Below are 15,090 nucleotides of genomic sequence, written 5' to 3' on the forward strand. Positions count from 1 at the left end.
GCCATCATGTGGAGCCTGCTGACCAGGCAGAGGTAGGGAGAGGGCAAGAACCCCATTCTAAAAGACGTTTCAGATTTTGTTTCTTGGTCCCAGATGGGAAGTGGATTACAAGAGAGAAGGCAGGGGGATGAAGCGCCCAAGGCAGGGAACGATGAGCTCCAGTATAGAGACCCCAGACAGGCCGCAGTAAAGCTCCAGCCCCTAATTACCCAACTCTCTAGCACCCTCACACCTCCACCACCTCCCTTCTCTCATGCTGAGTGAACCAAGGCACCTTACAGCATCCAGAATACTTTTATTGCCAGAACTGAGGTACAGCCTGCTCAGGGACCCATGTGGGACCCACCACTCAGGGATAGAGACAGATACCAAGCACATGACAATCCAGTGCCACAGCAACTTTGTAGGAGAGCCACAGTCCAGCCTGAAAGTGGCTCTGGGACCCCAAACTAAAGTCTGAAGCCACAGCAATTCCACTATCTGCAGCATTCTTTCCATCAAGGGTCCACACACATTTCTTCCTTTCTCACTGCCAGAGGAAGGATAACACTTATTTCCCCTGATGGTTCACAGCCCAAGACCCAGGACCTTGAATGGTCAGTTACAAGCTTTGCTAAGCTTCTGGGTGCCCACCTAGAGCCCACTGCCACTAAGGCAGACCCAGATTCTCCATCCCTGCTGTCACTGGGAGACATGCAGCATCCCTGGGACAGACAGAAAGGAACTCTAGGGCAGGGACCCTAGGTTCCTGGTTCGTACAGAGGTGCATTCAAGTCTCTAGACTAAACCCTGCAGACTAAATACCACTCAACTGCCTGGTGGGAGCAGGAGTCCCCCACCACCTTTCAGTCCTGTGTCAGCCCAACTGGGTGCTAGACACCCTAGGGCAGGGTGCAGTGTAGTGGTGGAGTTTGCAAGAGGGCAGCTCTGATTGCTTCCTTGAGTTCCCTTTCTTCACAGTTACCTAGAAGGCCAAGGCACTGGGCTCTGCTGTCCTTGAACTGCAATCCCAGAGCCACAGAACCAGCTTCAATATTGGGACTCACAGCAAAACCAAGGAGACCAGGTCTTCTAGGACATAGCCCCAAGAACTGGGGGGGCTCTCTACTGCCCAGGCTGCTCCTGGAGATAGGAGGTAGGAGTAGAGTGAATGTCCCAGGGCCTAGGAACAATGGCAAAAAAAAAAAAAAAAAAAAACTGCCCCTGCCTGCAGGGACTACCAGGGTGCCCCTAGGAAGCCACAGAGAAGCCAGGAGATCTGGCCATCCATGGACAATGATAGGCCTACTTGAGGCCAGTGTATGGGAAGGGTCATCCCAAGAGACCTTTGAGGGCATGTACCACAGCTCAGTAATATCCCTCAGAGGAAGGCCAGGGCCCAAAGGACAAGAATGGAAAGGCTGTAGGGTAGGAGGACTACCTGGCCCCCAAGTTGGGGATTGGGGCTGGGAGCCAACCAATCTACCCTACAGAGCCAATCACAGCAATTCCATCAGCAGCATTCTTTCCGTCAAGGATCCCTTGAGTCCACACCCATTTCTTCCTTTTTCTGCCACAGAGTTAGGATAAGAACAGCATTTCCCCCAGACATTTCATAGTCTAAGACCCAGGACATTGAATGGCTGATCACAAACTTTGCTAAGTGTGTAGGCCATGAAAGCCCCAGAGAAAAAGCCCATGGCTGAGCCATCCAGCAGCCCTGCCTGGCACAGGAATCAAGGCCCAAGGAGCACATGTTTCAGATAGGCCAGAGTGGTAGCATTGGCTAACATCTCGATGTGCTCACTGCCTGGGAGCTCCTGCAGTAACACTTGATGTTTCTGGAGGCTGTGCCAAGCCAGGCACTGCAAGGAACTCTCCAAGTTCACAGTCCCATCACCATCGCCAAAGTAGATTTTAGGATCGCGGTCAGGGAAGCTCTCGTAGTAAAAGGAATCTGGTGTGGGGACACCAGTGCCATAGAGGCAGTGCAGCTGCACGCCAGGTGGTGTCATGGCTTCAACCAGCCCCTCTGTGTCCTGCCTCATGAGCCAGCCATCTTCAAACCCAATGTCCTGGAAAAACTGGCGATAGTCCCGCAGTGTGTAATTGGTTGTGGGTGTGTGCACAAACACCTTCTCAGGTGACCAGGTGTGGTTGTAGGGCAGTAGCCAGCTGGTAGAGACAGCAGACCGTTGCTGCTCCCGGATCTTCAGCGGCCCAATGACAGGGATACGATTGTTGTCTCCTAGAGGGAGAGGGTTCCAGTCAGTCTGTGTTGAAGAAGGCAAGCTGGCTGGGGAGCAAATTCACCACCAGCCTCCTGCTGGACCCTAGCCAGTGGCCCAGTCAACAATCCAGAATCTCTACCTGTCCCTGTCAATTATCCTGACTCTCCCATCCCTGCACCCTGCACTGGCGCGCGTGCGTGAGTGCGTGCGTGCGTGCGTGCGTGCGTGCGTGTGTGTGTGTGTGTGTGTGTGTGTGTTACTGGATCTTGAACTCAGGGCCTACATCTTGCCACCAGCTCTTTTTTGTGATTGGTTTTTTCGAGATAGGGTCTATCAATCCAGTCTGGCTTCAAACCACAATTCTCCTAATCTCTGCCTCCTAAGTAGCTAGGATTACAGGTGTGAGCCACCTGCACCTGGCTGCTTCATTGGCTTTTGTTTCCCTTTATTCCTACTACATTTGGAAAGGACACATCTAAGCCTTGTTTTTTTTTTTTTTTGTATTTCCTCATCAGGAATTTAGGCAGCACATAACCCCAGAGTAATTTATTGTCGCCTCATCTGTAAATGATACCACTTCCAGACATATCACCATGCCTGTGGGCTCTGGCCTTATCTAAGGTAAAGCAGACAGTCCTTTCTCTCTTTGATTACATTGAACTGTGTACATTTTTCTTTTCCTGGGCCCAAACTGGCATTCAGCCAGCCAGGTCTCATCCTACCCACCTGTCTCTGTGCTAACTAACCTGGGTGGCCAGGCCTGTAGGAGACAGGGCAGTGAGGAATCTGCAGATAGTCAGCCCTTCACACCCAGGAATGTGAACACCACAAACACAACCACCAGCCAATGGGCCCTCCAGGGGGTGAGCTGAACTTGGGAACAGAGGCCGCTAACCTGTTTGGGCACCATGTTCACCCATCACACCACCCTATATCTGAAAACAGGGTGGCCTCTCTTACTGACCCTAGCCTGCCTGCCTGCTGAGGGATCCCTCCAGGATCCCTGAGGAAAGGGAATCCCCTGGGGCTCATGCACTCCCACCTCCCCATACCTTCCCCCTATTTATTTATTTATTTATTTATTTTATTTATTTATTTTTGTAGTGCTGGGGTTTGAACTCAGGACCTACACCTTGAGTCACTCCACCAGCCCTTCCTTGTGATGGATTTTTTCAAGATAGGGTCTCACAAACTATGTGCCCCAGACTGGCTTCAAACTGCAATTCTCCAGATCTCTGCCTCCAGAGTAGCTAGAATTACAGGCATGAGCCACCGGCACCCAACTCACCCCCATTCTTAGACAGCCATGGCCGATACCAGTTTCCTAGCATCTAAGGCAAAGCTCTAAGGAGTCTCACAGGGAACTTTATCACGGCTCCCTGCTCAAACTCAGGAGGTACCCATGTCTTTCCCTCTAGGTCCAGGATGGACATTGTAGGTGGCTGTGATGAATCCTCACTGTATCTGAATGTCTTAACCATGAGTTCATTGTCTAGTCAATTCAAGATCACTGCTGGGAGAGGTACTGGACCTGACCCAATCGGGATGATCAGTTGTCCAAGCAGGTCACACAGGGCTAGTGACTACAGAAAGAAAGCTCATGAAATTCCTGGCATGACCCTGGCTCACAGTCCCCAAAGTGGGAGGCCACTGGGCTCCTACCCAGTCCTGGCAGAGGGAAGTTTCCTCCTATGGCAAGAAGCCCCGCCCCATGGCTGCACCTGGCAGGTTCTGAGAGTCATGAAAAGGCAAGTGGATTGGGGAGGGTTCAGGAAGGGGGTGACTTTCCCAACTGCCAGGCAAGCAGGCCCAGACAGCTCTGCACCTGCTTCCTCCCTGTATTGCCCACAGACACCCCTCTGCCCACAGATGGAGGTGCAAACTCATAAACAGGAAACGGAAATCCAACCTTCCACCTATGAGGCAAAGGTGGGGATAAAAACGTGAGAGGGAATGAGACAGTGCCCCAAAGAACTCTGGAGCAAAAATCACTGTGTGTGTGTGTGTGTGTGTGTGTGTGTGTGTGTGTGTGTACGTGTGTACATGTACAAGTACCTGTATGACCAATAGTTTTGTCACTCCATGTGAAACATGTAAGAAACTTAACACAGATTTCAAGGGCTATCCACTAAGAGGTGAAATTAGGAATAGTCTTAGATTCTTTTTTTTTTTTGGGGGGGTGGGGAAGAGAGATATTTGAATAAAAATGCCACTCTGGAAAAAGAAGGGTACAAGCCCAGGAAAGAGATACAAAGGGTACTAGCCTGGAGGACACTTGGAAGGAAAGAGGGGGAAGACATTCCTGGGAACACTGGGCTAGGTAGGTCTTTCTTACCTGAGGCCAGGACTCGCAGGGTCTTGGCCACGCCCCCCCAGGGGGCACCTAGTGACACGAAGGCATGGATATACTTGTCCTTCCAGTCTTGGGGTTGCCGCTGCAGAAAGTAGAGCGTGTACATGTTGCCCATGCTGTGGGCAACCAGCACCACAGGGCCCCCATACAGCTGGTACATCTCCTCGATCATCTCTCGGAGGGCCAGGAAGTAGGGCCCATTTTCATCTGCAGGCCAGAGCCAGGCAGAGGTCAGGAAGGAACCACTAACCAATTCTCAGGCCAGACCCAGGACTAGTGGGTAGGAAGAATGCTAAGACCCAAGTGGAAGCAATCTAATGCCCTCCCTTTCCCCAGTTTCCATGAAGGGAAGCCACAGGGGCTCCTTTTCCCACTCAGTCTTAAACCGTCCCTTCCTTCCAGGGCTCAGAGGCCCAGAGCTCCTGGAATGAGGGATAGGGAAGGACAGGACAGGACTGAACAGAGCTGGTGGTTGGGATCACTGGGATGGATGCAAGAGGCCCAGAAGGAGGTGAGAGCCCAGGGCCAGAAGAAAGCCTAAGGCCTATGGTAGCTAAGACTGCTTTGTTCCCGCCACCCAAAACTATACAGAGGGAATGAAGGTGACTTCTTACTTGGGGCTCGGCGCCAATCATAGGGAGCCCCTCGGACGTCTTCACCTCGTATATAACCCCAGTTCACAAGGCTTTCCACCATGATGTGGAAATAGGAACCTATAGGCAGAAATGCATAGGATTAGAGAAGATAGAGCCAGTGCTAGCCACCTGCACATACCACATCAGCCACAGAGATTGTGACATTTGTCTCCTGAAAGGAGATCCCTGGAGAAAGACTACAGAGATCTGTGCCCAAACTGATCAGGGTCAGCTCACATGCTATCCCCTTCAAATCCATGGGTTCCTTCCCCTCTAGTAGTCTATCAGAGACCCCATCCCCATCCCCTGGCAGTCCTGAGCAAGAGCTACTACTGTACATACCCACATTGCTTTTGCTGGGGTCTAGGAACTCCAATGAGAAGGTCTTCCCAAAGCCAGGGACACGGACATCCACACCATCAGGAAACTGGGTGGCCCGGGATGTTCTGTTGTAAACCAGCCTGTCAAGGAGAAGATATTGAGATGGTGACCCAGAAGTGATGCTGAGCTTGGTATGTACAAGGTTTGGTCAGATGTGTACAGGAGACAAAAAGGTAACAACACAAGGGCTGGGGGCATCCTCAAGTGGTATAGTGATTGTCTAGCAAGCAGGAGGCCCTGAGTTCAATCCGAAGTACCACACCAAAAAAAGAAAATTTTTTTTTAAAAAGCAGATTTATGCACAGATCAGAGTAACCACATCCAAATGAGAACCATCACCAAAGTTTACTCCAAAAACTAAACAAAGAACTCATGTCAAGGCAAAATTCCTTTCTCCCCACTATCACCTGCCCCAGAATGAGTCTTGTGCTAGTTAAAAGGCCCTAGCTCTGCCATGAACTGAACTCTTGCAGGTTCCCATTGCTCCACCTCCATGGATCCAGCTCATGCCACCCATTTCAACACATCATAAAGTAAAGGACATGGTGAACATAGTACACAAGGTCAGGGCCACCTCAGGGCCTGAGCACTGGTAGCTACTGTGTAGATGGGTGGGAAGAAGGGAGGGCATGGGGCAGAGGAATGATAGGACTGGTGGGGAGAGACAGGAGAAAGGCCTTGTGCAAACAGATGGGTACAGCTGGGTCCCACTTGGTCTAGGCACTTGACACAGCAGCCAGCCTCCCTCCAGTCACCCTATCTATGTAGGAAGGAGATGAACCACTCCATGTGGCCTACTTAGTATCCCAGGCCCATGTCACCGGCCAAGAACCACGACATCTAGGATTTGGCTAGCAAATTCCTAAAGGCCTTGGCACATGAATTGCCATAGCGTTAGTACCTCTAACACTCCACATGTTATCCTATAGCTTCTGTAGCTGCAGTGTAAAACAGAACCAGACAAAAGGGACCCCCATCCCAGTGCTGAATACATGGCTGTTCTACCCTCCCTCCTCAGAAAACGGGTTTGTAAGGCCTGGAAAAGTGGTGGAGATGGGCTGGAAGGAGAAAGAAGAAAAGCCTTGTGCCAGACTAGGTCCCTTTCTATGGCCTAGACTGACACCAAAGAGGCAGAGATCAGGAGGATCACAGTTCACAGCCAGCCCAGGCAAATATTCAAGAGACCCTTTCTCAAAAATACTCATCACAAAAAAGGGCTAGTGGAGTAGCTTAAGGTATAGGCCCTGAGTTCAAGCCACAGAACTGCTAAAAAAAAAAAAAAAAAAGTCACAGAAAGCTGACAGATCTCCAATGTTGACCCAAATAATAGGTCCTGGACCTGATTCTCTCCAATCTAAAGATTATCCAAATGCCCATCCAAAAAAGTACAGAAAAAAATAAAGTGTTCTGGAAAACCAAAAGTAGCTCTGTACTAGATGAAAATCTAAACAGGTCAGAGGAATAACAAAGGCAGACGAGCCCCTCTCACTGTCAGCCTCCAATTGGCAGTACCTGAAGCCAGTCTCTACTACAAAAATAGAAATGTGGATCAACAGCCCAGAAATAACCCTGATCGCACACCAAGGAAGAAAGAGTCAACAAAGCAGACAATATAAACAACAGGGAACAGCAGGGTGCCTAGAGAACCAGCCAGCAGGGCTTTGGGAAAAAACTTTAATTTGTGAAGTTCCAGTCAGCTCAAACATTATGGGACTGTTTGCTAAAGATAAAAACTGAGATACAGTCCCTGCCAGTGAGAGAGGGAACCTTAGCTCAGAATCTGGGTTTGAATACTGATTCAGTAACTTGTTAACTGAGTTTAATTTATAATTTTTTTGAGTTTCCAGATTTCCATATGTATAATGCAAGTTTGTTTTGTTTTGTTCCAGTGCTAGGGATCAAACCCAGGGTTTTTTTTTGTTTTATTTTATTTTTGCAGTACTGGGGCTTGAACTCAGGGCCACTCCACCAGCCCTATTTTTGTGAAGGGTTTTTTGAGAGAGGCTTTGAATGGTGATCCTCCAGATCTCTCCCTCCTGAGCAGCTAGGATTACAGGTATGAGCCACAGGTGCTGGCCAAACCTAGTCTTAAATACGCTAGGCAAGTGTACTACCACTGAGCTACCTCCCCAGTCCTTGTAAGGCAGGTTTAAAAACAGCACTTGTTCTAAGAGGAGTGTTGAAAGATTAAATCAAATTAGTCATGCGTCACTTGAGAACTGGGATACCTTCTGAGAAATGCGTCATTTGGTGATTTCATTATCGTGTTAACATTAGAGTGTACTGACACAAACCTACACAGTGTAGGTCAATTACTTTATGTGGCCTCTTGATGCAATCAAGAGACAAAGCAAACATGAGACATATGCTAAATGTGGCAGAGCATGCCTGTAATCCCAGAACTTTGGAAGTGGAGACAGGAGGACTACCAGTTCAAGGTCAAGCTGAACAACATAGTAAGATACTATCTCAAAAAAAAAAAAGTATAGTTGTGTATGGCTGCAATCCCAGCACTAGGGAGAATGACTATGAGTAAGCCATCTTGGACTACATGAAAACCAAACCAATAATTAACAAAAAGCAAAAAAACCACATGAAGCCAAGTGCCAGTGGCTCACATCTGTAATCCTAGCTACTCAGGAGGCAGAGATCAGGAGGATTGTGGTTCAAACCTGGCCCAAGCAATTAGTTCCAGAGTCACAAAAAAACCCCTCACAGAAAAGGGCTGGTGGAATGGTTCCAGGTGTAGTCCCTGAGTTCAAACCCCAGTATTGTTAAAAAAGATAAAAATAAAAAAAAAAAATAAGATGAGGCTGGTATAATATAGCATACTGATTTACAGTAAAACTTTTGGGGGTTTTTGCTTTGTTTTGTTTTTCCTTTTTTGGCAGTATTGCTTCCATTCAGGTTTTCTCACACTTGCTAGGCAGTTGCTCTACCACTTGAGCCACTTCGCCAGCCCTTTGTTTATACTTTGAGACAAAGTCTTGCTATGTAGCCCAGGCTGGCCTGGAACTCATGATCTACCTGCCTCAGCCTCCTGAGTACTGGAATTATAGACAGGTGCCACTACCACCCAGTTAACTTCTTTAAGTAGGAGTATACTCCAAAACAATAAAGTGTGATAGTAAATACAAAAATTAGTAACATAGTCAAGTTATTAGCATCAAGTATTATGTACTGAGTTGTTTACATCAGCATCAGCACAAGCATGTGACTTTTTTCTTTTGGTGGGGACTGGGATTTGAACAACAAGCAAGTGACTAATGCAATCCCTATTAGGTTAGATGGCTACGATGTCACTAGATGACCAGGATTTTTCAGCTCCATTATATTATTATGGAACAACCTTCATATACATAGCCTGTCCTCAACTAAAATGTCACCATGGGGACATCACTGTATGCAAAATATACAATTCCCATGTTTAATTGTGGGAATCATCCTTACAAAGGTAGTTCGTTACTTGGTGAGGGTTAAAGGAAACATACATTTGACCTGGGGGAGGCAGACAAGGGCAGAGGGATTTCACAAAGAGACTGGGGTCAGATTTTATCTTTTTTTTTTAACTTATTTTATTTTTTGCAGTACTAGGGTTTGAACTCAGGGCCTCATGTTGAGCCACTCCACAGTCCTTTTTTGTGAAAGTGTTTTTCGAGATAGGGTCTTGGGAACTATTTACCTGGGCTGGCTTTAAACCATGATCCTCCTGATCTCTGCCTTCTGAGTAGCTAAGATTACAGGAATGAGGCACTGGTGCCCCACTAGGGTTAGGTTTTAAATGGTGAGTGGGAAGAAATTTATGGGGCAAAGATTCCATGAAGGCTGGGTACTGGTCACACACCTGTAATCCTAGCTACTCAGGAGGATCACGGTTCAAAGCCAGTTGCAGGCAAATACTTTGTGAGCCCCTATCTCGAAAAAAGCCATCACCAAAAAGGGCTGGTGGAGTGGCTCAAGGAGTAGGTGCTGAGTTCAAACCACAGTACCGTGTTAAAAAAAAAAAAAAAAAGATTCTATGAAGACTCCTCTTCCAATGATCTGAGTGGCCCATGAGGAAGTTCCAATGAAGATCTAAGAGATTTATTTTATCTGACGTTGGGGAGAGTTTTAGAGGCCTCCCCTCAAATATGTCAGGCCTTTCCCAAGTCCCCCCAACAGGGTATGAGCCTGAACACTACTTTGCTACTTTCCCACTAACGTGGGCCCTGTAGCAGCAGCAGCTTTTTGCATATATGAAGACGTGGAGACAAGGCATATACCAGGAAGAGTACTCTTAGAGAGAAGGAGTGGAGCCATGGTGAGGCTGTAGATAGGGTTTTGAGCATAGAAACTTCGTATAGTGCCAGGTGTGGTGTGGCATACCTGTGATTCCAGCACTTGAGACTGAGGCAGGAAGACTGAGTTTCACAGCCTGAGCCCCATAGCATATTCGAGGCCAGCCTGAACTACATAGCGAGACCCTGTCTCAAAAGACAAAACAAAACAAAAAGAAAACTATATTTAGGGCCTGATGGCTGAACTAAAGAGGAAAGGAACAAGAGCAGAAGAAGGGAAAACTTTTCCCTGTCTGGGAGAGATGGAACAAGACCAGACCAGGCCAGATTACAGGCCTGGGGAAGGCAGGAGAACAGTCTCTGATCTCCAGGTTTCTTGAGGCAGGATGAGAAGGAAATGGACTCTGGAGGCTTCTCTGGGCCCCACTGGTGAGTGATACCCCGTCTGTGTGCCTCAGGCCCCACCTGATATTGTCGATCCAGCAGTCAATGATGACAGGCAACAGCAGTTCAAGGTTCAGCCAGAGTGTGAAGTAGCTGTCTGTCCTCTTGGAGCAAAGATAGTGCACAACTGTCGGCTTGTCCAGCTTTGCTTCCAACTGGTTGCCCAAATCTCCAGGCACTGCAAGGAGACAAGGACATACGTAAGCCCTGGGCCTGGCAGGGTGAAGAACCCTGAAGTCTGCAGAAGATCCTCCACAGCTATAAATACGATTACAGACCTCTGCAGTTCCTCTATGGAGGGACAAGAAAATCAGAGATTAGGGACCTTGATAGAGGCCAGGGCACCTACTTCAAGCAGAAAAGCTGCTACTGCTACAGGGCACACATTAGTAAGAAAAAAACCTGCAGGCTCTACCCTGTTGGGGGGACTTGGGAAAGGCCTGACATGTTTGAGGGGAGGCCTGTAACACTCTCCCCAACTTCAGATAAAATAAATCCTCAAGATCATCACTGGAACTTCCTCATGGGCCTCTCAGATCACTGAAGAGGGTTCACTTCCCCATGAAAGCCTTCAGTTTCTTTATCTGTCAAATGACATCTCAACCTGAATTACCCCCTACAAGGGCACCCATTGCTTCTATGGTTAATAAACCCAGATAAAAGCTCTTACATGGAGGGGCTTGAAACCCCTCTGAGTTTTCCAGCACTGTCATTAGATATGCACATATCCTTGATGCTTGAATCCAAAGGCCTTTCACCACAACCCACAGCTACAAATAAAGGAGACAGGGTTTTGTTCAACCTGAGATTGGGAGTGGGAAACAGGACCGAGCACTGAGCCACTGAGCCAGCCAAAATTTAATCCAAAGAAAGTATTCTAGGACAGGCTTGTAGAAGGAGGCCATGAACAGAAATACAGTTGAGAGAAGCTTACATGGGCAACTGCTGAGCTACCATGAACCCCAGACCTTGTTAAAAAGCCAGTGAAGTTTCAGAGGGGCACATCATCTACAGATCCATAGCCCAAGTCACCATCACCATCTCTTGTTACTGGGAGTTTTGGTTGGGGTCCTCAATTCTTATGTTCCCATGACAGATTTCTAGCAAGATGCTAAACATAAACATGGTGCCAGTGGCTCATGCCTGTAATCCTAGCTACTCAGGAGGCAGAGATCAGGAGGATGTTGGTTTGAAGCCATTGGGCAAACAGTTCATCATGAGACCCTATCTCAAAAAAAAAACCCTTCACAAAAATAGGGCTGGTGGAATGGCTCAAGGTGTAGGTCCTGAGTTCAAGCCCCAGTACCACAAAATAAATAAATAAATAAATAAATAAATCCATAGCATGGCTGGGAGCCTGTGCTACATACAGATTGCTATGGTGAAATAGCATACCATTCCAGCTGCAGCCCAAAGGAGTGGGTGTGACCAGGCCCCAAGGATGTCTTATGGATCACTGAAGCCCAGGTGACACCTAAGGCAATACCCAGCATCCAAAGACTTTCAGTCTACTCACTCCCATTGACTTTCTAAGCCACACCTGCTCCCATGTGCTATGCCCTAGACACTTTCAAACACAGCCCCTTTTAGGAAACATGAGCACTAAGTAAAGTGCCAGTGCTCAGCTTTCCTAGGCATTCAGAAAAAACCCAGCCCAGCCCAGGGCCTGCCTTCCCTGTTTAGGATATCTTAGGGTCTTCAGGGTGTCACGGGAAGCAGGTGTGGCACCTGTCTTTACCTCCCTTCATGATGTGGGTGGTGTGGACTGGTCAGTCTCTACCAAAGGGGAATGGCCGAAAGAGGAAGTCATTGGATCTGCTTTACCCAGGCACCCCTTGTCCTGGTCAGGCTGTGTGTGGCTCCTAAAAATAGCAGTGGCTACTTCCTGAGTTTCTTTGTGCCTAGAACTAGAGCCATACCTAGGAGTGTCTTTCACTTCAAATAACACTGGGAGGGGACATCTTTATCACTACCTAACAGATGAGGAGACTGAGGCTGGGAGAGGTGTGACTGTCTTACCTAAGTCTCTTCCTCTTGCCCAAGGTCACTTCTCTTTTTCTGCTGCCTCTTCCACAAACCTACCCCAGAGGATTTTGATCCTCAAGGCCAGATCCCTACTCTGTGCCTAGGAACAGCTCACTCTGCTCTCCATTGGGGTCTCTTAGTTAACACCATCAGCTTCACTCCCTGAGATGATGGACAAATTAGGATTCTAGCTGTTCAAGCCCCTCTGGGATCTGAGGCTCCTCTGCTGTAATCTTGGACAGCCAAGGACTGGATGAATTAATGATTGCAATTAGCATCAGTCCAGGCAAAAATATGGTAAAATGTATGTGGCTACAGACCACATACTTCCCAATGCTACATCCCTCATACTCAGAACTCCTTAGGTACACACATGGCTCCCTTTGGCCCCCAGGATAAAGTCCAGATGACCCAATAAGTCACGAGCCCAGCACAGCCCACTCCCCACTCCCCTCTATTCTGGTCAACCTTGACTGTTCCCCTCTCCTGACCCTAGCTCCAGCATACTCCAGGAAACCTTCCTGGATGCTCACTCATTCACCCTGGCTTAGTGATTCTCTATGTTGAGGTCACTGTTAGTCCTATGCTGAAAGTCTGGGGAAAGCAGGGCCAAGTTTGCACAAATCTCAGAATCCCTCTGGAACATTTTCTGACCCAGAACTCCTATTGGAGCCTCCTAGGACCACCTTGCGTTATCCTCATTAAAATAGTTTCAGAAGAAAGAGCAGGGGAGGTCATGCTCCTGCAGAATCCCTATGTGACCTAGGCCTCAGTATGCCTCTGCTGTCAAAAGTCCTGGCGGGCTACCAACACACCAGCTCTAGATGGAAGCCATGGACAGGAGGAGGCACCTAAGCCTGTCCAGATAGAGGCCTCATCCTAGTCCACCTGCACGCACACACACACACAAAACACCGTGCCTCCTGGGACCATGGAGGAAGTGGGCAGGGAGGTCACCCAGAGCTGAAAGTACAGCCCTGCTTCCTGACACCTGTTCAGAGCAGATGTCCCAACACTTTCTCCTACCTTTAGGTCATCCTTTTGCCCTTAGGCCTTCTCCTTCAGGCCCGGTACCCCCTACTTGATAAACTGAGGGTGAGGGTAAACAAAACTTGGTGGTCAGCTAGGATGATAAAGAACTTGCTTCCAGTAATGTCTTCTGAAATACAGAAGGTCGAGGGTAAAAGACCAATTCTGAGGCCATTCTCCCCACTCTCACCAGCCCTCAGGGGCGGTGCTGAACCGCCTCAGTATTTTCAGCTAAGAAATGGGGATACAATGAGTTAACGTTTGAGACTGATGTGGACAGGTGGAGTTGATGATCAGACCGTAACACGCCCATTAGGGGGCACAGGTGGTGGAAGGCTGACCACACCCGTGCCCAGCATGGCGGGAGGTGGGTGGGCCAACCGACCCAAGTGCCAAGATAGTCACCTAGCCGCTCTCCCATTACGTGCATAAAACAGATGCAGACCGGGAAGACGGCCCTACCCGCACCCAGTCCTGCAGGACCCACCCACTACCAACCAGACGCGCGACTCACCAAGTACCACCGGGGGGTGACGTTGGGCCGGGAGAGCCGGATCCGCGAGCAGCATTAGCAGCAGTAGGAGGAACATGAAGCCACTCCGGAGCAGGGCAGCGCGGCAAGAGCAGAGACGGTGGTCCATGCTATGCAGCTGCTCCAGCAGCTCGGAGGTGCGGGTTTAGACCTAAGAGCTTGTACCTAGGCCCAAGCAGTGGCGACTGTGCTTAACCCCGCCGCTCGCAGTCACCCAGCCAATTAGGACCCGCCTCTATCACATAGCCGACCAATCGAGACTCGCCGCTAGCCTCGTCCCTCCCACCCGAGCTGACCACCCCGCCCTTGCCCATCCCTGGGCCTCAACAGTGCTGAGAGTCGAGCGCATCGATCGCTTCGATCGCGGTACCTTCTGGTCAGTCAGTCACCCACAGCCCAGTCCACCGTGGATGTGTACCCAGCCTAGCCTCTGCTTCCCGAAGTCCACACTCCCGATTCCTGCGCCTCCCGCACTTGGAGCATCGGAAACAGACCAAGCCGAGAAGGGAATAACAGTGTTCAGCGCTCGCTGTAATTGAACGACCTCTGCCAAAGCAAGAAGAGGGGGAGTACTGGGCAGACTTTAGGTGACCAGCACCTGATTAGGACCTTTGTGCAACCCCCACACTGGTTCTTCCTAACTTGTCTCCGACGGTATGTGGGTTAGGCCACCCCTGCCCAGAGACCCCCGTACCGTCTCTCTTTTGGGAGTAGAGATGCAGGTAGGACTGTTGGGTAGCAGTTCGCCATGAGCCACTGGAAAATGCAAAGGAAACCTAAAATGGAGCATTTTTCAAGGTCTCTGAGGGAAAAACATTTAAAAGCCCCTGTTAGAATCAAAATAGCCCACCAAGATCATAGAATATCACAAGATGTTTTTGAGTCATCCACTTTAAGGTGGGTCAACATCAGTTCCTGAAATAGGTCTTTTACTTAACAAAACAAAGGCCCAGGCCTGCCAGGCATGGGTGGCTCACGCCTGTAATCCTAGCTACTCAGGAGGCAGAGATCAGGAGGATAGGGGCTCAAAGGCGGGGGCAAATAGTTCATGAAATCTTATCTCAAAAAAACCCATGACAAAAATGGGCTGGTGGAGTGGCTCCAGGTGTAGGCCTAAAGTTCAAGCCCCAGTGCTGGAAAAAAAAAAAAGAAAAAGAAAAAAGGCCCAGGCTTGTAAACCATATCCTAGGGGTCAGGGGGACCC

General features: G+C 49.0%; 1 protein-coding gene across 2 annotated transcripts; it reads right to left on the reverse strand.

The window, feature by feature from the left end:
* Positions 1-275: 275 nt before the first annotated feature.
* On the reverse strand, positions 276-14,115 carry Pla2g15 (phospholipase A2 group XV). Of its 2 annotated transcripts, none has more exons than XM_020181075.2 (6): positions 13,869-14,115; positions 10,322-10,478; positions 5,541-5,659; positions 5,178-5,276; positions 4,546-4,770; positions 276-2,227 (listed from the first exon to the last, which is right to left on the reverse strand). In XM_020181075.2, exons 1-6 carry the CDS (start codon positions 13,993-13,995, stop codon positions 1,716-1,718), a joined length of 1,239 nt encoding a protein of 412 aa, XP_020036664.1. In that variant the 5' UTR covers positions 13,996-14,115; the 3' UTR covers positions 276-1,715. The 2 variants fall into 2 exon arrangements, with proteins under 2 accessions (XP_020036664.1, XP_073911882.1); XM_074055781.1 differs by having other exon boundaries at positions 1,980-2,227; positions 4,546-4,645; positions 13,869-14,113.
* Positions 14,116-15,090: the final 975 nt, after the last annotated feature.

Source organism: Castor canadensis, chromosome 15, assembly GCF_047511655.1.
Source record: "Castor canadensis chromosome 15, mCasCan1.hap1v2, whole genome shotgun sequence".
Classification (NCBI taxonomy): domain Eukaryota; kingdom Metazoa; phylum Chordata; class Mammalia; order Rodentia; family Castoridae; genus Castor; species Castor canadensis.